This window comes from Urocitellus parryii, chromosome 6, assembly GCF_045843805.1.
Source record: "Urocitellus parryii isolate mUroPar1 chromosome 6, mUroPar1.hap1, whole genome shotgun sequence".
Lineage (NCBI taxonomy): Eukaryota > Metazoa > Chordata > Mammalia > Rodentia > Sciuridae > Urocitellus > Urocitellus parryii.
The window spans coordinates 74,903,039-74,926,829 of record NC_135536.1 but is presented as its reverse complement, the minus strand read 5'-3'; the positions used below and the strand labels follow the sequence as shown (position 1 = coordinate 74,926,829).

General features: G+C 36.1%; 1 protein-coding gene across 1 annotated transcript in view; it reads left to right on the top strand.

The window, feature by feature from the left end:
* Peli2 (pellino E3 ubiquitin protein ligase family member 2) overlaps positions 1-23,334 on the top strand; it is a 172,418-nt gene extending 149,084 nt beyond the window's left edge. The window contains exons 3-6 of the mRNA XM_026384145.2: positions 3,331-3,432; positions 13,330-13,527; positions 14,947-15,135; positions 18,590-23,334. Of these exons, the coding sequence (XP_026239930.1) occupies positions 3,331-3,432; positions 13,330-13,527; positions 14,947-15,135; positions 18,590-19,156 (1,056 nt within the window). The 3' untranslated portion in view covers positions 19,157-23,334. The remainder of the gene's footprint in view (positions 1-3,330; positions 3,433-13,329; positions 13,528-14,946; positions 15,136-18,589) is intronic.
* Positions 23,335-23,791: the final 457 nt, after the last annotated feature.

Below are 23,791 nucleotides of genomic sequence, written 5' to 3'. Positions count from 1 at the left end.
ATAGTAATGACAGAGAAAGAAAGAGTCTCTTCTGATGTCTTTCATCCCCAGGAACCTGACAACAGATTTCTGTTGAGTCACACTGGCCAGAATACAGCTACATGTTCATGGGCTAGCCTCTGGGAGAGCTAGGTTAGAATTGGTCAGGCTTTCCCAGGGAAGCGAGGAGAAAGGCATCAAGTGGCACCAGCCTGGCTGCCACGGGGTCATATGCCCCCTACCCCAAATGGGCAAAGTCCTAACTATAAAAATTAATATTTTCTAGAAACCAGTTAATTTCTCTATTGACTTTCTCTTGTTTACTTTGTGTTTGAGAGCTACTCCCATTTCCTCTTAACAAATAAAAGAATTAATTTTCCTACATACTTTAAAATTTGAATGAAAGCTCTTTGGCTGCCATGAAGATGGGTTTCCTGGTGATATCTTGTAGGATTGCCCTCCTGCTGTCATTACTTACTTCATACCCCTCTAAGTGCCTTTGTGTGCATATAGGTTTACATAAGGAAGGACTCTAGGCAGGAGCATGCTTGATTTAGAGTCTGGAGACTTAGAGAACTCCCTGACCTTTTTTAGTTGTAAGCTGGACCAGGACACCAATTTTAACTATTCTCATTCCTGAATGGCAAAGGCTGGCTGAACTGAGCCGAGTCAGTAACACAGTAGCATAGAACTGAGAAAATCCAGATCCTCAACTAAGAGAAAACACCTTGATCCAAAAGGGCCTGGTATGGGAGAGTGGGGAAGGTTGCCGCCTTCTCTGTACAGCTGCTTGAGAGAATTGGTGTCTATGTCTATCCCACATGCTGCTAGGGCCCATTTTCTTCATGATGTTAAAAGGCTGAGTTTTCAAAGTAAGCTTGTAGGAAGATCATAACATTATGTTACAGAAATTGTGCTTGAACTGAATTACAGTGAATGTCAAAAGAAGGCCTGTCTACCTACCCTCCTTTCTGATATTTCAGAAATAGATTTCGAAACAAATGTTTTGGAGAAATTTTTATTTCCAAAATACCTGAAACAATTGACTCACGTCAGTGAAATCTATTTCTAAAAGTGATTTTTTTTTCATTACCATATTTCTGATTAGTATATTATAACTGTACATAATGGTGGGATTTGTTGTTACATTATTCATACATGGACCCAACATAACAATATAATTTGGCCAGTATCGTTCCTCAATATTTCCCCTTTCCCTCCCCTTTTCTTTCCCCCTGCTTGGTTTCCTCTACTATCTCTTCCAATTTTCATGAGGCCTTCCCTACCAGGAAGTCGTATTTTAAGTGTTAAAAAATTGATACTTCTAGTAAAAGAAGGGGGGGGGATGAATGCTTTATGTACTTGTAGACCACTGTATAAGACAGAACCCAAGAAAGAAAGTGAAAATTGATCTCTAGCTAGATAGCTCCTACACTTTCCCCCAGCCACCTAAATCTGACCCCACCCTAGTGTTTAATATACACAGACAAGATCATGCAAGCCCTAATTCATGTAATCAGGGAAATCTGCATCTCTCCATCCACTTCTGAGGATCTTAGTGGTGGCCTTTGTTTCCCTAGTTTTGACTGCCACCTTTTGCTCTAAATTCCAGTTCTGAATTAAGTCTCAGTCTTCTCAGGCTAACTCATCACCATACTCTGCACCATGCAGGTGCAGCTGGTATGTGGGCTTCTGAATAGGCAGGACTCCTCTCTGGCATTGCCTCAGAGAAATCCCTGCCAGAACTGGAAGGGACTTCCAGGTGGATGTCACCGACTCAAAGTACACCAGCCAGCCCCCTACAAGGCTTGCATTATATGTGTTGCCTCAGAGCCACTCACCACTACTTAGGGCTTGTGTCTCTCTTCTCTCATTTTCCCATCTTCCCCAAATCTTCATATTATAGTTTAGCAGTCTTCCCCAGCTTTACTGAGATATAACTGAAAATTGTATATTGCAAGGTACCTAACATGATGATTTGATATATGTATACATTATAAAATGATTTCCACAATCCAGTTAAATTATATGTCTACCACGTCCACCTATGTCACATTGAAAATAGTTCTTTATAAATTTGGCTTTCAGACAGTGTTACACCAGCACTATGGAATTTATCTGTTTCAGATCAATGAAAATTTAGAAGATTTTATTTGTTAATGAAGTTAAATAGTTTAAGAACTATTTTTCAGATTTCTGAACTTATTAAAGATCTGTATTATCTTTAATACTTTTATTTTCATAATAACATGTAAAATAAAATATCAATTCAATCACAAAGTTCCTTAGGGCAAGTGATTAAATAACCATGAGATTAACCAGGTTCACTTCAAAGATGATTTGGAATGTTGTACTATTTATTGCTCTAGGCAATTATAGTAGTCAAATATAAATGTTCACAGAGTACATTTTCATTAACATGCTGTATATGTCCAACTACTTCCATATGTTTTCTGGATTTCACACAATGTCATCATTGAATAAATATTTAATAGAAAGGCTTATTAAAGTTTTATTATACTTAAAAGAGTAGAAATGAAGATAGATTAAGTTAAAAGTAATGGAGAAATGTAATTGAAATAACTTGGAAGTACAATTTAAATCAATACCTTTCTTAATTTAGAAATATTAAAAGTATATGACCGCAATTTAAGATGTGTTTAAATATATCATTATGGAGAAAATAAGAGCAATATCTTATCTCACTATTTCTATGTTATTTGAATAAGAATATTAATTGTTCTTAGTCTAAAACAGAAAAAAAGACAAGTTAACTACCTTATTTATCAACTCATTAAATATATTGATGTGGCTGTCATTAGCACATGTGTATTATTATGTAGAAATCCTTACAGAGCATTGACAATTTTTTTCAGTGCTTATAATCAGTGCTTATAATACTGTGCTTATAATCTCTGTAACCTAGGAAAAATAACATAACATAATGTTATTGACTTACCTATTGTGTGAAATACATTTTAAAATTTTAAATAAATCACTATATTCAGTTTAAAAATTCTGTCATTGAGTTTATATAAATGGAGAAACTTTGTTTCTCTGGAAATGTTAAATCAAGTTGTGCAAGCTAGTAAAATAGCTTTGATTTGATTTAAATAAGATATTGTTCACATCAGGATATATGAAAAAACTAGAATTGTAACTATTGGCTCCTCTGTGATCCAGGGGACAGAGCACAGGGATAGACTCTTTGACTATGAAGAAAATGCTGTCCTGTGCTAGGTTTCTTGATAAAGTAATGAATCCTAACCAGAAACAGATTGTAATAATTTGTTAAAATGAACTTTTGATAAGTGTTTTATTTATTTGTTTGTTTGTTTATTTCATGATCAGGCTATCAGCTGCAAAGGTCAACACAGCATATCCTACACTTTGTCGAGAAATCAGACTGTGGTGGTTGAATACACACATGATAAAGACACAGATATGTTTCAGGTAATATCTTTCTTTTCTAATTAAAGTGTTATTTTGCATTTTCCCTTTACTTGAATATTTTGATATGTGACTAGAACATCCAACACAGTAGTGTTTGATGATGTTGAGGGGGAAGAAGTTAGGATAATATAAAACGTATTCCTATTTAGTTCTTTTAAAGATTTAAAAAATTTTAAAAATGTAAAAAAGAAATTATAAATGCCACATTGTCAGATCTCAGTGCAATAAAAATAGGTATTAATGAGAATAAAAAAATTTTAAGCCAACCACTTTTGAAAGCTAACATGAATATATTTAAACTTTCTAAGTAATACTTGGGTCAAAATTTCAATTCTAGGCCTTTTAGAAAAAGCTGTGGGAACACTTTATAGCAAAAGTCAACATGATATAGCCAAGATCTCACTTGTCTTCTAGAAAAACATAAAACTTAAATATTTTTATTATTAAAATATAAGAAAATAAATGAAGATAAAGGTACATTTCATTTCAGAAAGGTTTTTTTTTAATGACAATAATAAAAGAATTAAGAACCTGGTTAACTAAGGATGGGCTCAGAAATAGTTTTAGTAGTACATAATTGCAAGTTCAAAAATATACCAATAGAAAGCAAAAGGAAAGAAAGTCCTCAATTAATGAATAGAATTGATAAATAAATCCAAGATTTGATACTTTAAAACAAAGAAAATCAAAATTTGGGCTAATAAAAGAAAAGAATAAACATAAGTTGCAAACAGTTAGGTTTTACATTCTATGTGGAGAGTTAAATTCTTTTTTTTTAAAAAAGAGAGAGAGAGAGTGTGTGTGTTTAATATTTATTTCTTAGTTTTCAGCGGACACAACATCTTTTGTTTTCTTTTTTGTATGTGGTGCTGAGGATCGAACCTGGGCCGCATGCATGCCAGGCGAAAGTGCTACGGCTTGAGCCACATCCCCAGCCCCAAAGAGTTAAATTCTTAAATAATGATGAAACAAATCTCAAAATGTTTGCTAGATACTGATGTCATACCCTATGCCAAAATAAATATTAAAAAGAGTAATCATTTAAATGTGAAAATGAAAGAACAAAAGTCCTAGAACAAAATTTAGCTGAATTCATGTTTTTGGAATGAAAACATAGATTTTGCTACACAACTTCTTTGTGAATGTCAGGAAATTGAAAAGCATTTAAACTAGGGGACAATTTAGGCAACAAATCAAGTAGACAAAGGACTGGTGACTATAATATATTAACTGCCATTCACTAACCTGAAAAAATGGACAATGAGCAAAACATGTAGTTCTCAAAAGAAGAAATATATCCAGGCACAGTGACACACACCTGTAATCCCAGTGACTTGGGAGGCAGAGCTAGGAAGACTGCACATTCAAGGCCAGCCTCAGTAACTTAATGAGACCCTGTCTCAAAAAAAAATAAAAAGGGGTGGGAATGTGTCTCAGTGGTTAAGCACCCCTGGGTTAAATTCCTGGTATTAAAAAAAAAGAAGAAGAAAAGAAGGAAGGAGAGAAGGAAATGAAGGAATATAAATAACTAGTAAATATATTTGAAATTTTTAAAATGCCAAATAAATTATTAGTATAATACTTGATTACCTGTTAATTGGAAAGTGTAAACATAGCACTGTAAAGCCTTGTATGGAAATGACATAGCATTTGGCTCTGTGAATTGTGCAGTGTTACCAGTAATTTAAAACTATCAGACCTACTGGCCCAGTAATTCTATCACTATCAAGTTTTTATGCACAAATAATTAAGGAATATGAATAAAAATTTAACTACAAAGATATCCACACAGCATTGCATATACTAATAAAAATCTAGAAATAAATTGATACTCCAGTGTTGGATGAGAATGGTTACAGTAGGGTACCTTTAAATGCAAAATACCATGTAGCCATTGAATGATTATTAAATAAGAAATACACTAAAATGAGTTTAAAAAGCATATGTACACACATATACGTGGATAAACATGTACATGAAAGAGAAATGGACTGGAAAGAAATGCCCCAGCTCTTTTACCCTATTTTCTGTAACATCATGGAGTGCATTCCTAACCTGGACCACCTATGTCAGATCTTTTAAACAAAAGGGAAATAAAAATCTAAAATAAAATTGTCTGCTTCCTTTAAAAATTCTCTCAAAATTTGGGAGTAATACTACTCTTCCTTCTGTTCATCAAATTAAAAATTAGTGGCAAAAATGCAATAAATTAGCCACCTGGGGGAAAAGTGTTTCAGCATCTAATGCTATCAAATTTCAAATTAAAGATTCAAAGTATTTTTCTAAAAAGTTCAAAGTATTAGAAGAAAACATGAGGAATTATTATTTAACTTCAAGTTAGGAAGAACTTTCTAATTCTTAAACAGAACCCACAAAGCACAAAAGAAATGATTAATAAATGTTGGGCTTTAGATAGATAAATTTCTGTATGGCCAAAATATAATAAAAGTAAAAAAAAAGATAAATGGGGAAATATTTACAATTCATATTACAAAGGGTCTCAAACATGTGAGATCCTCCTAGAAATCACTAAGAAAAGACCTATAGATGAATAGGTTAATCAGCAAGGAACCAGACAGGGGAAAGGAAATATGTCTTAGAAATAAGAAAGTACATTGAACTTCACTTTTTAAAAAAGGAAATGTGAGAAAATCACACAGAGATAATATTTTTTAATTACCAGATTAGAACAAATCTAGAAGGTTTTGTCAAGGATTTGAGGAAATAGACACTCTTTTACCTGCCATAAATTGATATAACCTCTGTGGGATAGTGATTTAGAAATGACTATGAAAAATATGAAATACTTACATATGTTGACTCAGCTCCTGTCTTTATAATGCTCTTCTCTTTCTCGAGATCCAGCTCAGAGATATCAGTACATAAATGCAAAATGACTTTGTACAGAGTTCTTGCTCAAAGCATTACTTAAAAAGCACCATGGAAATGTTTCAAGGAATTAATTAATTTAAAAATATGAATATGCTATTCATTTGGATTTTGTGGTATTTATAATATTTTAAATTTATAGTTTGTTGTGATTTTTTATTTATTGTAAATAGATGCTTCCTCTCATTTAAAAAAAAAAAAAAAAAAACATTGTTTAATAGCTAAAAACTAGAAACAACTGTAAAGTCCTTTAGTAGGAGACCAGGTCAGTAAATCTGAGAAGAGCCATACAGTGGACTTCTCCGCGACTGTAGCCAAGAAAGGCTCTATGTATAGATTCAAAAAAAAAGTTCTAAACATATAAAATGGACTAAAATTAATGTTATTAAATACATTGAGTCCTACTGATATGTTAGATTCAATTAAGATTGCTTCATGTTAAATATTAGTAAATAATGATGTTAAATATCACATTAATAATAAATATTACAACAGTTATTAAATGTTAAATTAGTATTGTTAATGGTTTAAATAATGCTTATATGAGTTAAAAATCTCCCAAAAGGTAAACAAGACATTCACAAAGCAGTGGGGAAGAGGGCCTGGGCAGGGGGTATGCAGGAAGATAGTTCATACTTTTTGATTTTGGAACCATATGGATGTGTTAGTTGTTTTTTTTTAAAAAAAATAATCTTAGATGAAAGACATGGTCATAAAATAAACATAGTGTTCTAAGTGCCACTTTGGACTCAAAAGTAAGATTCATCTTATTTAAGCAAAATAGTAATGTTAATTTTACTCTCTATGCCTTTCTATTATATAACCTTCTAAATGTCCTTTCTTCTCAATCTACCAAAGAAAACCTCTTCCTAAATAGGAGGATACTGTCCTATTCTTCCCTGATGGTGTTTTTATGGAACTTTATCATGATTTTTTAAATATTTAATAAAATTATGCATTTTCTACTTATAAGCTTTTTTACTATTTATAGTAAAGATTATACGATTTTTATGTAAATAGGGGAAATTCCGACAAATGAAAAAATGAATCACAACTATATTATCATTGTCACCACTAAAATCAATAATTTCAAGTACTACTAAAACATGACATTGAATTTTTTTAAAGATAATCTTGTTACTTAGCAAATTTCATGTAGTATTCTTTAGTGACATGTTGTGACATAGTGTATTCTACACTATTAATACAATTACATTCTGTTCTCATTATTCACTTCCTACCTTCTCATCTCTGCAGAATGAATTAAAGTTTTAGTTGGATTTTTTAGTTTCCTTTTATTAATTTCCAAATGCTTCATTTTGTTACCCAGAGTATTAGAGCACTCAAGATTTAATAAAATTAATAGGCATTTTTTTTAACTGCAAATGCATGGCAGCAAAGATTGCAGTGACCATTAGCATACTCTGGTGTACTGCCTTGAGTTGCTAAAGCACCTGCTCTGTTAGCCACTGTAGCTTTAGCATCCTTCCTGTACTGGAGAGGCAGTGGCAATCTTTGTATGATATGGACCTGGATCCCTTGACATGGGCTAAGCGACAACACTCAAGATTTCGTGGACTGTGCTCTAGTTTACACCACCTTGTTAATTTCATAGATTAGAAATGTGGTTCTTCAAAAGAAAAAATAACTCAAATTAAACTCAGAGAAGGCATTAGTAACAGCAATAAGATTTAGGTCTCCTGAGTTCTTGGTCCTCTACACAGTACTAATGCAACCTCTTTAAAAACATAGTAAGCTGAAAAGAATTCGTATATTTCTTGAAACATAACATGTTTTTCATTTTTACTCAAGTGATCAGATTCCATTCACAGGCTAACTGGATGTGTTAGAGGATTAATGTCAGAACATTTGAAGTAACTCTTAGAAGCCCTTGAGAAGGCAAGCTTGTTTTCATGTTTACCTCCTCATAACAAGTTATATGTCCAAAGCCCAAGTATGGACCTTGATGTAGAGAGCCGTTCATGTTAGTTGCTCCTGTTAGAGTGATATCTAGGTTAACTGAGTATTTAAAAGAAGAATACCAGAAAAGGATCTTGTACTGCAAGTCCCATAGTGGAAGCAGAGAGTAGGCTCAGAGCTTAGCAATATTACTAGCTGAGGGGGGAAAAGAAAATCAAAACTAGATCTGGATTTAAGGGAGCAGGATTAAGGGCAAGAAAATCTGAATTAATATGGTCAAATAAGATCTTAGTAATTATTTTCTGGAGTAGAGGTAAAAAAAGAAAGAAAGAAAAAGGAGTCTGCAATAAAGTAAAATATAAACAAAGTTTGTGGGAGGGATCAGAGGAAGTGACAGATGTCTTACCAAGTCCCTCAGGTGAAGTGAGATACCACATGAGGTCTGACTCCACAGCTGGGGCTAAGTGCTTTTTCCCTCTGACTTCTCAGTTTCAGTCTGTGAACCTGGGTGCTGCAGTGCCTCACATTTTGGGTTTCTTCTTGTTTGTTTTTTAATTGACTTGGTTTATTTCAGTTAGTGATGGTAGCATTTAATTAAGATCCATTTAGTTAGAGAAAATGTTAAAGAATATCTGCGTTTTTCAGTAGTTATTTCTTTAAAATGTACTTAAAATTGCACCTCCAGGGCTCATGTGTATGTGCATGTATCTCAGAGGATTCAAACTCACTGTCATAATCCCCCCAGTCATCATTGTATTTCTTGGGCATCTATTGTGTTGTATACTCATCTGGGTCCTGCAGCTAAAAAGCTGAGGCTCCCTTTTGTGCATGCAGCCTGTGTTCTGGAAGAGGGAGAGAGACATTTCGTCAGAGAAAGCAGCAAGTGGAAAAACTCCAGGTCAAGAGCAGAAACAAGGAGGAGGGAGTAAAATTAGATGAACTTGGAGCGGCCAGTAGAAGCTGAGAAGGAAGACTTTCAGGTCAGGTCAGGAGTCTGGGAGTTTTGGAAAGCTGTTAAAAAGATTTTAAACAGGAGAGAGATAATCTCTTTTATATTTTTGAGATATCTTTGTGTATGGAGAATAGTCTAGGAGTCAAGGATGAAAAAGGGGATTTGGGAGGCTAAGGTAATAAAGTCCCAAGTAAGAGATGGTGATGACTGGATGAGATGGGGAAAATGGGAAGATAGAAGGTATAATTGGAGGTACAGTGGATAAGGTTTACAGAGGGATAATGTGGACATGGAAGAATGAGAAGAATCAGGATAATTCTTAGGTTTTTACTGAGCTAATTGAATGCCAGTCAGTTTTTGCCAAGGGAAAAATCTAAGGGTTGAAGTTGGATCAGTGTTCTGTTTGAAGCATGTTATATTTGAGATGCTTATTAGGACTAAGTGGAGATTGGGTGTGTCAGTCTGAAAACTCAGGGGAGAGATCAGGACTTTTTGACTAATGAATGGAATTTGATGAGATTGCCTAGAGAAAGAACAGAAAGAGGAGGAAGGTGACTGGACATATTTGCCACTTTAATACCAGGGACAGATGTGCTAGCTGATTATAACCTCTGGATTTAGCAGTGTATTAGTCATGGGAACCTTAGTATAAGTGGATTCAGTAGAGGTGAGGGGAGGGAATCCCAGCTGGGGTGGGTTTAGGAAGGAGTTAGAGATGGGCAAGGAAAAGGAGGTGGTATCTGATGACAGATTTCCCAGGAAGTATTGCTGATGAGTGAATCTGAGACACAGGAGGAGGAAAGCTTTCTCAAGAAGAGATTAGTGTTGCAAAGCTGTTGTCACTGTGCTCTATGAGCAGCAAAATGTTTGTAACAGTACAGAAAGTGATAGGCTGGAAATTGAAATTTTTATAGCATTTTGGCATTGCTGAGACATGCAAGCAAAGAACCATTTTTCTACTGCTTGTTTTTTATTATTTTTTAAAGGTATCAGTGAGGTTGGAAAAACAAAAACAAGTCTGCTCCTCCAGCCATAGTTTGAGAAGTTCCAGAGATAGGATCCAGTATGAAGGAGTGAGTGGTAATTCAGGAGAGAGGGACAAGCAGAAGCAAAATCCACAGGAAGGGAAGACTGTTGACTACCAGGCTCTGTGCAGAGATGGGTCTTGGGTAGTAGCAGCAACAGTTGAGTCTTATCGTAAGAGTGAGGCTGTAAAATAAAGTTATAGATGCAGGGGGAGGGGAGGAGAAATGAGGGACACACTCCCAGTGCTTCATGCCACCCTGCTTGAGCTGGCCTCAACCAGCATCCAGGCAAACCCTTACTTTTCTGATACATGCGCGCGCGCATACACACACACACCTATGTATTTTAAAATACATTGGTTGGAGTAAAATATTTGCTACCACTACTATTTGAAAACTAGCACTCTGACTCTCAAAATGAAATTCAGAAGCATTTTGGCCTCTGTACTATATGAATATCAGATGAAATTCATAAACATCTTGGCCTGTCTTACAAGACTGCCTTAAAAAAAAAGTGGAGCTGATCTAGCAGCGAGAAGAAAGGCATGCTGCAGACTTTCCACACTGAGTTTTCAGTAGAAAAGTAACTTAGATATTTTTTCGGACAAAAGCAGCATGTGGCTTGTGTCCTAAAGTATAAATTTTACTAGAATTCCAGAGGTTGGGTGTAAATGAAAGTGAATTGATGAAAAAATCATATCTGGCCAGTCAGATAAGATCATGGCTTAAAATAAATAATCCTAGCAGAATGTTCCATTTGGATTAAATATCATGTTTTAGAGTCAATTTCCATTAATTCATGAAGAAATTAATGTAATAAATTTGGATGAACTCAGAATGTGGCCTTCTAGAGGAGAATAACTTTTGTAGACAGGAAGGAGCAGAGGTTGAGGGTATAGCTCAGTAGTAGAACACTTGCCTAGCATGCCTGAGGCCCTGGGTTCGATCCCCAGTGCTGTAAATAAGAAAAAAATAAAATAAATAAGAGAGAAGAGAAAGAGTAATTGTGTGGCATTCTAAAAGAGCACAGTTTAGCTTTGAGCTTAAAAATTGAGAAATGAACATGGCTTGATATAGCTGTGCCTTAGAAGGCAGTTAGGACACAGACTGTCATTTGTGGGGCCTCCAGTTTTGTGAGATGACCAGGGGATTTTGAACTTTTCAATTTATTTCACTCCTAAACTATATTGAAACAGAAGTTCAGGACAGGTGGTGGAGTAGGCCTTTTTTTCTCCTATATGCTTTTCTGTGTTTGTTAAATATTTTGCAATAAGTATTTGTTACTTTTCTAATTATTTTTATTATAATTTTTGTGGAGGAAAAAAAAAATCACAGCATCATGAACCAATAGAGATACCGAACTACACATCCAGCTTCTAAATGAATCTAGCAAGATTGTACAGTCTGAGAAAGATAAATTGTATGATTTGATTTTATAATCTCCCTAATTTAGATGTTGTATTTTTTAAAAGAGTCATATTTTTTTAAACCTGAAATGCACATATTCAGGCATTGTACATCTGTTCAAGTTGATGAGTTTCAGTAAAACCAGAGGTTTGGTTTATTCCAGGCACATTTCATTAGAACAAGAAATTAAGAGTTGTAAAAAAAAAAAAAATGAGAAAATAGATGCTTGTTGTTTTGGTTTTATAGGGTTAGTCAATGCATGAGAAAGTATATGAGAGATTTAAAAAAGAAACAATAATATTGTTTCAGGAAGCAAGCAGAGCTAAGTGATACAGGATATTTTCTCTTTACTTCATTCATTTGGATAAAAAATTATTTTACATTACTTATGTTTTAAACGGAATTTTATGATAAGAATAAAAGTACCTTAGAAATTGACTTTCAGAGCCTTGTATACATATATCTCAGAACTCTGGTGTACCCTCCATTGGCAACTTCAGAATCAAAGTCACTGTTGCTAGGAGAAGACATTAAAATTATATTTGGTGAAAAATTCTTCATTTACATATAAGTGATTTTGATTTAAGAAGGCTTTTTGGTACATAATAACATCACTTTTCAAGTTATACATTCATAGAACATCATTATATAAATGTTTTAAATTCTATCTTGAGGATTTCCTTAGTTTAAACAAATACAATTTCCTAGTTCACAGAGAAAGCAATACCTGTTTTATTTGAATTTACTGTATAGGAAAAGCTTTGTTAAAGAACTCTTAAGATCTTCCTAATGAAATGTGTTCTTTCTGGAAGCATTTAAATCTTGCCAAGCAGAGTAAACCAATATAACAATATTAGCAACTTTTTAGATTTTCCCCAGAGAAGTGGTTTTTTTTTTCCCCAAAAATCCAAACTTGAAATGCCAAGACCAGCTTTTTAAGTAAGTCTTTTATTTGGCTACATCCCAAGCTTTTGGCTGACTTGTATAAGCCCTTTATATGATTCTCAGACACACTGAGTAATGGGAGTAGACATTTTTACTCTGCATGTGGGTACGGGCTGTTGCTGCTCAGTGCTGTGAGTCACCATTGGATTTACTTAGGAAAGCCATTCTCAGGAGCTGGGCAAGGAGAGGGAGGCACGAGTTCCTTTGTTTATTTAAAAACTTGCTTTTCTCTAGATATAGAAAAAAAATTTTTCAAAGAATGATTTGTTATTTAAGTGCTTTTTCTACCCAGAACCAGGAGATAATCTAATGTGTGGAGGATGATCTAATATTTTCCTCCAGAGTAGAAAGTTAATCTTTCTCTTATTATTTAAAATCTGATGGTCTAAGCAACAGGCATAGCATTTCAGTTAATAAAGATAAAAACATTCTAGAGATCTGCTAAACAATATGTGTGCCTGTGTACAACAATTCCAGTATTGTGCATTCAAATATGTGGTAAGGGTAGATCTGATATTAAGTTTTCTTACCACGATAAAATAAAATTGATAAAGTTTTTTAAAAATCTAGAGATGGGGTACCATAATTTCTTTCCCTTAGTTAAATAGGAAAAAGAACACAACTGAAAGTTTTTTACTAAATTCCGATCCTCAGGGCAGAGATAATGAATGTTGAAGGGCTTCTGAACACCCATCACATGTGAAGAAAGTATGGTAACCTGACTTTTAAGCAAATCATGAGTGTGTTTGATTCACTCAGGTGGGCAGATCAACAGAAAGCCCTATTGACTTCGTGGTCACAGACACCATTTCTGGTGGTCAGAACAATGATGAAGCCCAGATCACTCAAAGCACCATATCAAGGTTTGCTTGCAGGATTGTGTGTGACAGAAATGAACCTTATACGGCGCGGATATTTGCAGCTGGCTTTGACTCTTCCAAAAACATATTTCTTGGAGTAAGTATGAGTAATAACTACAAATTTCAGGAAAAATACTCATTATTAGATATAGAACATTTAATGGAGACCAAAAATTTGCTTGTGATGCTTCCAGTTAGATTTTGAGATTTTAGTTTTCAGGTGGCCAGTTTGAAAAACTGTTTTTAAAAATCATTTAATCTGGCTCCAGTGGCTTAGACAGGAAGTTCACAAGTTCAAGTCTAGCCTCAGTAATTTAGCGAAGCCCTAAGCAACTTAGGGAGACCCTGTCTCAAAATAAAAAAATAAAAAGGGTTGGGGATGTGACTTAGTGGTGAAGATCCTCTGGTTTCAATCACCAGTACCAGAAAAAATCTCTAATCAATGATTAGATGATTAATAGTGTTTTGTAAGAAAACAAAATGGCTACGGCTTGTTAGCTTAATATATTTTGAAATTTTGTACCTTTAATAAAGTCATTTTTTCATGATTATTCTTTTTCCTATATCCAAAGATTAAACAAACAACAGTCATTGCTTGTTATTTGTTATGTTTGCTCTGTCAACTATAATACGTACATTAACTACTTTTTAAAGTGTATATAGTACCATTATGCATATGTATTTATGGTGGATTTAAGAGATTTATTTCAGGAGGAAAAAAGTAGCCAAATCTAGATAATTACAGTCCAAGGAAAATGTTAGTGAGTTATTCATTCACTCATAAATGTTTTCCTAAGTGTTTTCTGTGTTCCATACTGAATTATATGGTCTCACCGAGAATTAAAAAGTCCATGCCTTTATAAGTTTCCTTATAAATGAGCCCCCAAAATTTTATTGAATGATCAGTTTTAATATACTTCCCTCTCAAATCAATATTATTTTGCAGGATAGGAAAAAGAAAAGAAGAGGGGAATTCAGTGGCACAGGCAACCAAGAGTGTCTGTCCTGCCACTTATGCCTTCTGCCTTTGGGTATATAAATGCTGATTTGTAAGAAGACAAAATGGCCACTTTTTGTTGGCTTATTGTTTTTTGAAATTTTGTACCTTTAATAAAGTCATTTTTTTCTTGACTATCCTTCTTTCGATATCCAAATAATGAATGCATGTAAAGTATTTTTAGGAAATAGGATAAAAGCACGGCACAAGTGCAACCGAAGAAAGAAAACAGATTCTTGGATTCATGCAGGGTAGGGGGGAATCTGATGGAGAAGCTCAGGCATCAGGGATTTTTCTTAAGCTCCTGAAGTGTATATAATGTATATCTAGTGATAAATAATTTATCTATTTTACCACATCTTTCATATTGTCAGAATATTGCATATTTTATCCTATTATTATTAGCTTTAAGTAGCTCCCCTGTACCCCTACCTAGTATTTCTTAAAGAGACTCCCCAATTCCCTCATTTTGAATGTTACCTTAGCGTATTTTTTTATGGTCTGTGATGTACTCTCCAGGAAAAAGCAGCAAAGTGGAAAAACCCTGATGGCCACATGGATGGGCTCACTACAAATGGTGTCCTGGTGATGCATCCCAGGGGGGGCTTCACTGAGGAGTCTCAGCCTGGGGTCTGGCGTGAGATCTCTGTCTGTGGAGATGTGTACACCTTGAGAGAAACCAGGTCAGCCCAGCAAAGGGGAAAGCTGGTAAGTGGGTCCTGCTCTGGGACACATACCAAACTACGGAAACTCACTTTGGACCGTCATTTTCCACTCCCCTGAAGCTCAGAAAACCTTTGTACAGGTCTAAGTGCCAAGCCCCCTGACCCACGAAAATGAGAATTCTTAAGTTCCGAAAGTTAGAGGGACATGGCCGTCCTTGTGTTAATATTTAAACCCGTTCATAGTGGCCATAACTTACCTTTTGCTCCTTAGTATCTTAAGAGCATAATCATTTATTACCTACCACACTACAAAATTCTACTTAAATCCACTCTAAGGAAAATGAACTTACATTAAGAGTAAAGCTTTACTGATTTGCAAAAATCCTGAGTAATCCAGGACAAGCTGGTGACATTTTTTAATTAAAGAATGATACAGACTTTCCAGAACTAAGAATCAATTAAGTTTGCTTTTTTCCCCTTAAGTTCATAGTAAGAAATGAATATAGAATTTGCTATTTTTATTTTTTTCCAAAGTCATAGTTACAGCTTTTTACTTGATGATTCATATACTGTATTGACCTGGCTTGTTAATGCTTTCCTGCAGTTCTCACCACTTAGAGTCAGGCCCTAGAGCAGTTGGTTTGGAGCCGTTTCTTCTCTGGAGATTAATTATAATACCTTAAATGGGAAGCTTTTGGTTTCTGATCTTGCCAAAAGTTTGTGGCACAGCTTCCAAATAGTTCTTAGTACACTTCACAGTTTGGACTTCAGTTAATTGTTAAGTTGGAGCAAGAGGAAACAAATGCCTTTTCTAGATGCTAGAGAAGAGGAAGTTCTTCAAGATTCCCTTAGAAAAATATAGAGAATGGAGGATGTGAGCTAGCATTTTGCAGGGAGAAAAATGATAATCAAATATTTCTATTATAGAGAAGACGGGATTCTTTTGTAGACCTGGTTTGCTGTTCTCTCCAATAGCAGAGTTGTTGCTGTTATTTCTATTTCACACCATAGTTTAGCCATTGGCACAGCGTCTGCATCTATAGTAAAGCCTAGTCTTGGAGCATCATGGCTGAATGCATATGAAAAGCATTTTCCTAGAAAAAGCCAACCAATTCAATAAGTTTTGTTAAATACTTTCCAAGAAATTATAAATAGGAAAGGTAATATGAATGCAGTTTTTTGAAAAACCTTTTTTTTTTCTGGTTATCTGGTAGTTTTATATAAGACTGACCTAGATAAGCAGCAAGTGGTTATTGGGTGCTGGCATTATGTCAACACTTCAGACTTCAGCTCATTTACCCTGTACCACAGCTCTCTAAGGAAAGAAGAATCAGTCCATTTTCTGGCTAAGGAACATTTGGCATGGATAAGTTAAATGCTTCCCAGCATCACAAGATTCAGAGGTGGCTATAGACAGGGTTTAAATTCAGCTCCTCCTGGCTGAGAGTCTGTGGTCCTAACTGCCACTCAGTACAATCCCTTGGGAAGCCACACTTAACTCTCACCAAGAGGTTTTGCACAGAGCATTTGCCTCCTGGTGATTAGAAAGCACATCCTGGACTCCACAGAGAGCTCCTTAGGTCAGGAGGGCATGCCACAGAGTGTTCCTTATCCACTCTGGTCCTTATAACGTAGTTTAGGTAACTGTGTATGCCAGGAAATTTTGCCAATGCTGCTGAAAAGAAGCCACTCCAAAAATGGTTTCTGTTGATAGGTGGGTTGTACTAAAGACAGACTAATTTTGAAATTAGTCCCTGTAAGTAATGCATAGATCTGTGTTAAACTGTAGACATCTTCCTCAAATCAGGAGTTCACAGCTCTTAGATTTTATACTTGAACATCCATTCCCTGTGCCTCTTAGCTATTGCCCCATGGTATTCTTGGTTGAGGCGCATTCATCCTCTTTGCCTAGAAAAAGAACCCACCCTAGCTGACTCTACCTCCTCTCCTCTGAGACCCCTCCACCATCTTTCAAACATGCAAACCGATTTTTACAAGGCCGCCTAAACCTCCTCTGATTCCCTCAGGCGTACAAGACCAGCCAGCTCTTCAGCCTGGCCCAGTCGTTCCAAAGTCCCAGCCTGGTCACCTGGCTTTGACCCCAGGTTAACTGTTGTTCCCTCAGTACTTTCTGCTGAGCATTCTTGTGCTTCCTGCACGTGTGCCTTCCTTGTAGCCCACCTCCTGACTCCTGATGTCTTGCTCAAATCTCTGTTCAAGGAAAACACTTTTAAAAACCATTGCTCGCCTTCTAACTTCATTAAAGTAACAGCAGCAACTGTTTATGTAGTATTTACTGCTTGCCAAACCTTATCCTAGGAACTTTATTTGTATTAACTTATTTAACCCTCACGATCGCCTTTTCTAAGTTTTACAAAGAAACTAAGGGATAGGGTGCTTCAGTAACCTACCCAGCGTTATACAACTGCTAGGTGACAGAGTCAGGCTCAAACCCAAGTCGTAGGCTCTAGAGTCACAGTCTGAGCCACAGTGAGGCTGTGGCCTCATGGCTTTTGACTGGCCCTTACTCTCCTGGGTCTAGGAATGTCTGCTTCCCACTGAAGAAGAGGACTCTTCTTGATTTTGGTGCCCTCAGAGCTTAGCATTATCTGGCACAAGGAGGCAGAGGTCAGACTCCTGCTGACCATGTCCAACAGTGCTGCTGTCAGCTGGTCATCAATCTTGTAAGCACTTGGTACACAGCACAGACATCCTTTGAAAACAAAGGCTCATAGTGAAAGCTTCAGCTTGGTCCTTAGAAACGAGGATGAAGGACAGATTCAAGGTATGTGGGAAGCTAAATGTCGCCAGGAGAGTGTCAGACACTTCAGTAATGATTTCAGCCCCAAAGGATCTTCTGCATTGGCTCTGGTCTAAATGAGTATGAGTCTTTTCCACTTGTACTGGTGGGACATCTCTGTCCTTTAATGAGATCAATGACTAATTATATTATCGACTTAAGGAGTAAAAAATAAGAGTCTAAGCTGAGCATGGTGGTAAATGCCTTTAATCCCAAAAACTCAGGAGGCTGAGGCAGAAGGGTCACAAGTTCAAGGCTAGCCTGGGCAGTTTAGCAAGACATTGCCTCAAAAATGAAAATAAAAAGAAGTGCTAGGGATATAGGTCAGTGGTAGAGCACTTGCCTAGCATATGTGAGGCCCTTCAATCCCCAGTAGCACCAAAAAAAATAATTATTTTTTCAATTTAAAGAGATTTGTGAAGTTCATTAAAATAACCGCTGTATTAACTGAACCTAGGTGTTTTGTGCTCAAGGCTTTGCATCCTGGACATATGCATTGTCTAATATTTAAATGAGAAAACTGAAGCTCAGGGAGGGTAGGTTACTCCCCTAGTCCTGTTTGAAGTGAGATAAATTTCCTCCCTGGGTCTTCTTCAAAACTGGTTTTCTATTTATTTTGAGAGAAAAGTCAGAGTGATTTTCTCCATGGTTTTCAGGATTTTGCTTTTAAAAGGCATGTCTGTCAAACCCATTGTAGGTGGAAAGTGAGACTAACGTCCTGCAGGATGGCTCCCTCATTGACCTGTGTGGAGCCACTCTTCTGTGGAGAACAGCAGACGGTCTTTTCCACACCCCGACTCAGAAACACATCGAGGCTCTCCGGCAGGAGATCAATGCTGCTCGACCCCAGTGCCCTGTGGGGCTCAACACCCTGGTCTTCCCCAGCATCAACAGGAAAGAAGTGGTAGAAGAGAAGCAGCCCTGGGCATATCTCAGCTGTGGCCATGTGCACGGGTACCACAACTGGGGCCATCGGAGCGACACAGAGGCCAACGAGAGGGAGTGTCCCATGTGTAGGACTGTGGGCCCCTACGTACCTCTCTGGCTTGGCTGTGAGGCAGGATTTTACGTAGATGCAGGACCACCGACTCACGCTTTCACCCCCTGTGGACATGTGTGCTCAGAAAAGTCTGCAAAATATTGGTCTCAGATTCCTCTGCCTCATGGAACTCACGCATTTCATGCTGCCTGCCCTTTCTGTGCCACACAGCTGGTTGGGGAGCAAAACTGCATTAAATTGATTTTCCAAGGTCCAGTTGACTGATGCCCTTGACAGCCATCTACTATTAACAAGTTACTGTGAAGATTTTGCCACTAACTAGAATTCTACCTTTTTGTAATGCTGTTATTAGGGAGAGGGTGGACTGAGACTGGGAAAAAAGGGGGGACACAGTGATGAAACATGGCAGGAGTTGAACAGATATGTTGCATGCTCAAAACAGCAGCATCGTCATTGAAGTCTGCTTGATTAAACCATAATATCTGTGTAATAATTGGATTTCAACTGCCATGCTTTTATTTTTAACCTTGGGCTTTTAACCAAGTTTTTTTTTCCTTTGTAAACTTGGACAAGATTTTACAATATAGAAGAAATTTATTTGAAAGTCACTGTAAACGTGCAGCCCTCGGTGCTGTGTGGGATGGTGTTACCCAAAACATGTACGGTGTCTGGAGTGCCTGACGTGGCTAGGGTAGCGCTTTGCACAGGACTGGTGAACGGGAGACCTTAGGCATAGGGGCTTGTTTCGAAATCCGGGGCATTTTTCTAATTTATTTTTCTGACTCTCTTAGAAGGACAATATTCATATATTGTGGGATTTTTTTTAACTTCAGTGGAATTCACTTACATAGTCACTCATCAAATACTTGGCATTTCAAACAAAAAATTTTTCCATAATTTCTTAGTATGCCTTTTGTTACTTCTGCCTGATGTGGTTTGTCCCTTACCTTCATCTTATATGGCCAGGACTGTTTGATTAAAAAACAGCAGCTCTTAAAAGTTCTTTAATGGAGGGTGACTATTACAGCAGTAGTCATGGCCTAGGTACTATAATACCAACTTTATCTGCATATTGAATTATTCAAGATTTAAGAGTGATTAAAAATACACTTTTTAAAACCACTTGTTGGGGTTTTATAGGGTTTCTTCTTCTTCTTCCTCCTTAAGAAAGCCAAAATTCTATGAGCCTAAAAGCAACAAATCACAATGATACAGTCATTTTTGTTCAGTCGCTTTCCACCATCTGTCACCTTCCCTTGCTGTGAAAGGAGCCCTTTAAGTTTTGAAAATGTTTGCAAATCAAACTAAATTTAAATGTGATCATTAGATATACACAAAACCAAGTGGTACATCTGCAGAGATAATTTGAAATTTCTGATTTTTGAGAGCAAATGAGTGTTTACTGAGGAATAATTAAATCAGAATTTCATATGAGCTCCACCATCCCTCTCTGTTAGTTTCATTTCATTTTGATTAATAATTCTTGGATGCTCATTCTCTGTGCTTGGTACCAGAGTATCACTGCTCCCAGAATGCAGAGAATCTGTAGCTAATACAGGCCCCTGCTCGTGGAGCAAGCATTCATTTAAACTAACATCCTCATACATGGACCATCAAAGATTTGATTTACATTTTCTAACCTTTGTAAATATATGTAATTTATATGATTCTAATGTACTATATTCATACTTGAATTGGTTTTTCCATATTTTGCCTATTGGCAAATAGTTTGCCTATTTCCCGTCATTCTAACCTATTTGAATACTCTTTTCCTTAAAGTGATAAGATTTATTACTCTTAATTGCTGCTGCTTAATTTGACTTAATATTTTTAAAGTTCAGCCTGTCAGTTTTAAAATAGCTTTATTTTTCAACGGAGATCATTGTTGAGGATGAGGTATTTTTGTTTTGGGTTTTCTTTTGGTAATTTTTAAGTGATGTAAAAATCCTACAGCAGTTTTCTTATTAGTAGCTTCCTCTATTCTGTATATCTTACTCTACCTGCAGACAGAAAATGAAAGGAAAAGATGAAATTGCCTAGAATAGTGTATTAAGTGCCATCTGATCTAGCCAGAATCTCTGATGACTAGCTTTGTTGATAGAGTTGTCTTTTCAGCCTATGAGTCTATGGGCTCTGAAGAATGATAAAGGAGGTACTTGTCCCTTTTCTTGTTTTATAGCTAGAGAGTGGTTTGAGGGTTCTTGATACTCCAGGATCATCTTGTAAGGTAAATGGTCTTGTACCCAGAAAGGCTGATTTTCACCTACCAAAAGAAACACAACTTTTTTTTCTACAAAATTATGCTTTGATATCATAATTTTCCACATCAAGGACTATTTATAAATCTAGTACTTCTGCATGTGATATATGCCCAAAAGTAAGGTTACCATCTGAAGTTTCTGACTTTTACTAAACTCAAGTGCAAGTTGAAATTTGGGCAGTAAATTCCAAGCTCTTGGAAGGGGTGAGAGTGCCACCTGCTATGGCTACACATCTTTTCCTTTGGCTTCCAAATGAGGTCCTCTCCCACCCTGTCTAAGGAACCTCAGAGAGGTGGCACATCTGTAAAAGGAAACCACACTCACCTAAGCTACTCATGTAAGATTCCCTTATAATTTTGACTATTGAGATATTTTTTTTGAAGACTTGAAAGCAACTTAGTTTGTGAAAATAAAAAACTCCAGCTCACCAAAGTAGAGTAATACAGTTGAGTAAAGGTCATGTCTCCAAAGTCACTTCTTGCTTTTATGTCTGGCTTTTATGCCCCACTCAACCACTTGTACACATAAGGAATCCAATTGTCCCGGTCTCAGCCTAACCGAGATGCCTTTTTCAAATAGGTTTCCAGAAGCAAAACTCCAGTGATGTATTTCCATAGATATTTTTCTTTTCAGTTGTTTATGTCAGTTTACTACAAAAAAAAAAGGATTCAGAGTGGATGGGGTACAACTCTGAGTATTTTTCTAGACTGAAATTTTTTATTAATAATCGGTGCTGCCGGGTCATGCATGCTGCAACTCCCAACATTTCCCTTATTTGGTTCAGCTTTTTGCAAAAAGGGCTATAGGTCACACTGCAGAGTATTAAGCTTTCTGGTGGATTTTTTTTGCCCCAACTATGGCCCAAAAGAATTAAAAATCTTTTAATATAAATAGAGAACATATTTATCATTCCTCAATAGTTAATTAGAGTTTGGTACCTTTGTGCCTCAGGGAAGCCACGTGATATAACTGGTTATAGAATTTCAGGGTTAGGGTTTAAGGAAAGGAGAAAGCCATTGGAAAACTGATGGGCTCCATTAAGGAGACTAATGAATCTGGATGCAGAAATGTGCCAGGAACTGGCATAAACATGATTGTAGTAGAATTTATTTTCCAGTACCAATAGGAAAATCATTTTAAGTTATTATATATACTGTATTAGGAAAGTTGAGGTGAACTCTTCCTAAAGCTTCAATGCCTTTTGTTTTTGCTGACATAGAAAAATCTCAAACCTTTGTTATTTGGGAGCTCAGTATTGTTATTTGGGCACTTTTGAGAGTTTAAGGAGCACATTTTCTACTTAATTTATATGTACTATATGTTATAGAATTGTTACCTGCAATTCTTGGATTTTGCTCCACTTCTTTTCTTTTTGAAAGCCATTCTGTCCTTTGGATGTGCACAGGAGGTGTGGTCACACCATTCATTGTGCTGGATGAACACCTGCTAATGTCATGTGATCTTGCCACATAACAGTGGCATTTCTGATAGAAAAAAAAAAGCATGAGATTTTGATTTTAAGCCAGACGCAGGTCCATTCCCTTGTATGTTACTCTTATGTCCCCATAGTTTAGCCTTTGTGGGGCAAGAGAATGAAGTTCTTCCTGCAGCTGTGGACAGAGAACACCACTCTGTTGTCATTTATGACCCAAAGGTCAATGAGACAACTTCAGGGTCTTTTTAAAAGAATGTCTTTTTAAAAGCATTGCTGAAGCAGTAAAACAAAAGAAGGTTCAGTATTTTCTTTTTAATAAAACTTACACCCTTTCAAATAAATTTTCACCCTCGTGAAGAACCCCTAAACGAGGATGGGGGCAAATATTTTTCCAGTTGTACGTAACCATTTCTTAACATGTTTCTAAGCAAACAAAAAATAAACTCAATGAAAGGGAAGTGTTTCATTTTTAGCTAAGATGGCAGATTGCTTCTCTGTACTGAATAGTCTAGAAGTTAAGGGGGTGGTCATATTTACCATGTATAGTGTTATGAGCAGTTAAATTTTATGAATATATTTGTAAAATTGTTCTTTTATATTTCATGTCAAATTAAAAAGTTTATTTCTTCACTATTGTACCTGTGGAAATACAAGCCATTTTACAGGAAAAATCTTCAAAAACTATTAAACAGATCTCACTATGTTTGTGAGTCATTTGTCTTCAGACTCTGGTTGTCATTGGGTTCATCAGGACATTCATCAGGACAGTAGGAGGAAGATACAAATGTAGGTTTGATTTCTGCATTTCTCAAACTTCCCAGTTAATCCCAGATAGTTGAGTTTATTATTAATTGTTTTATACTCTGCACAATACATATTTAAATCTAGGTTCTGAAAATCAAAAATTTATTAAAGTTGGTGCTTATATTATCGTTTCTTAGGACATTTTATCACTGTCAAATAAATCTAATTTCTAGGAAAATTTAACCTGGATGATAGAATTAATTTTCTTCAAGGTCATTATAGTCATGTTACTGCTTTTGTAACGGTCTCTCTTCATTTTTAACATAATAAGGATTGTATTAAAGCCTTCAAGCCTTAAGATGGTGTTTCTGTCTTAAGAAAATATATGCATGTATGACAGGTTTTTTCCTCATCCCATTGATATTCAATGATTCTTAGTATTATTGAGGGAAATAGATT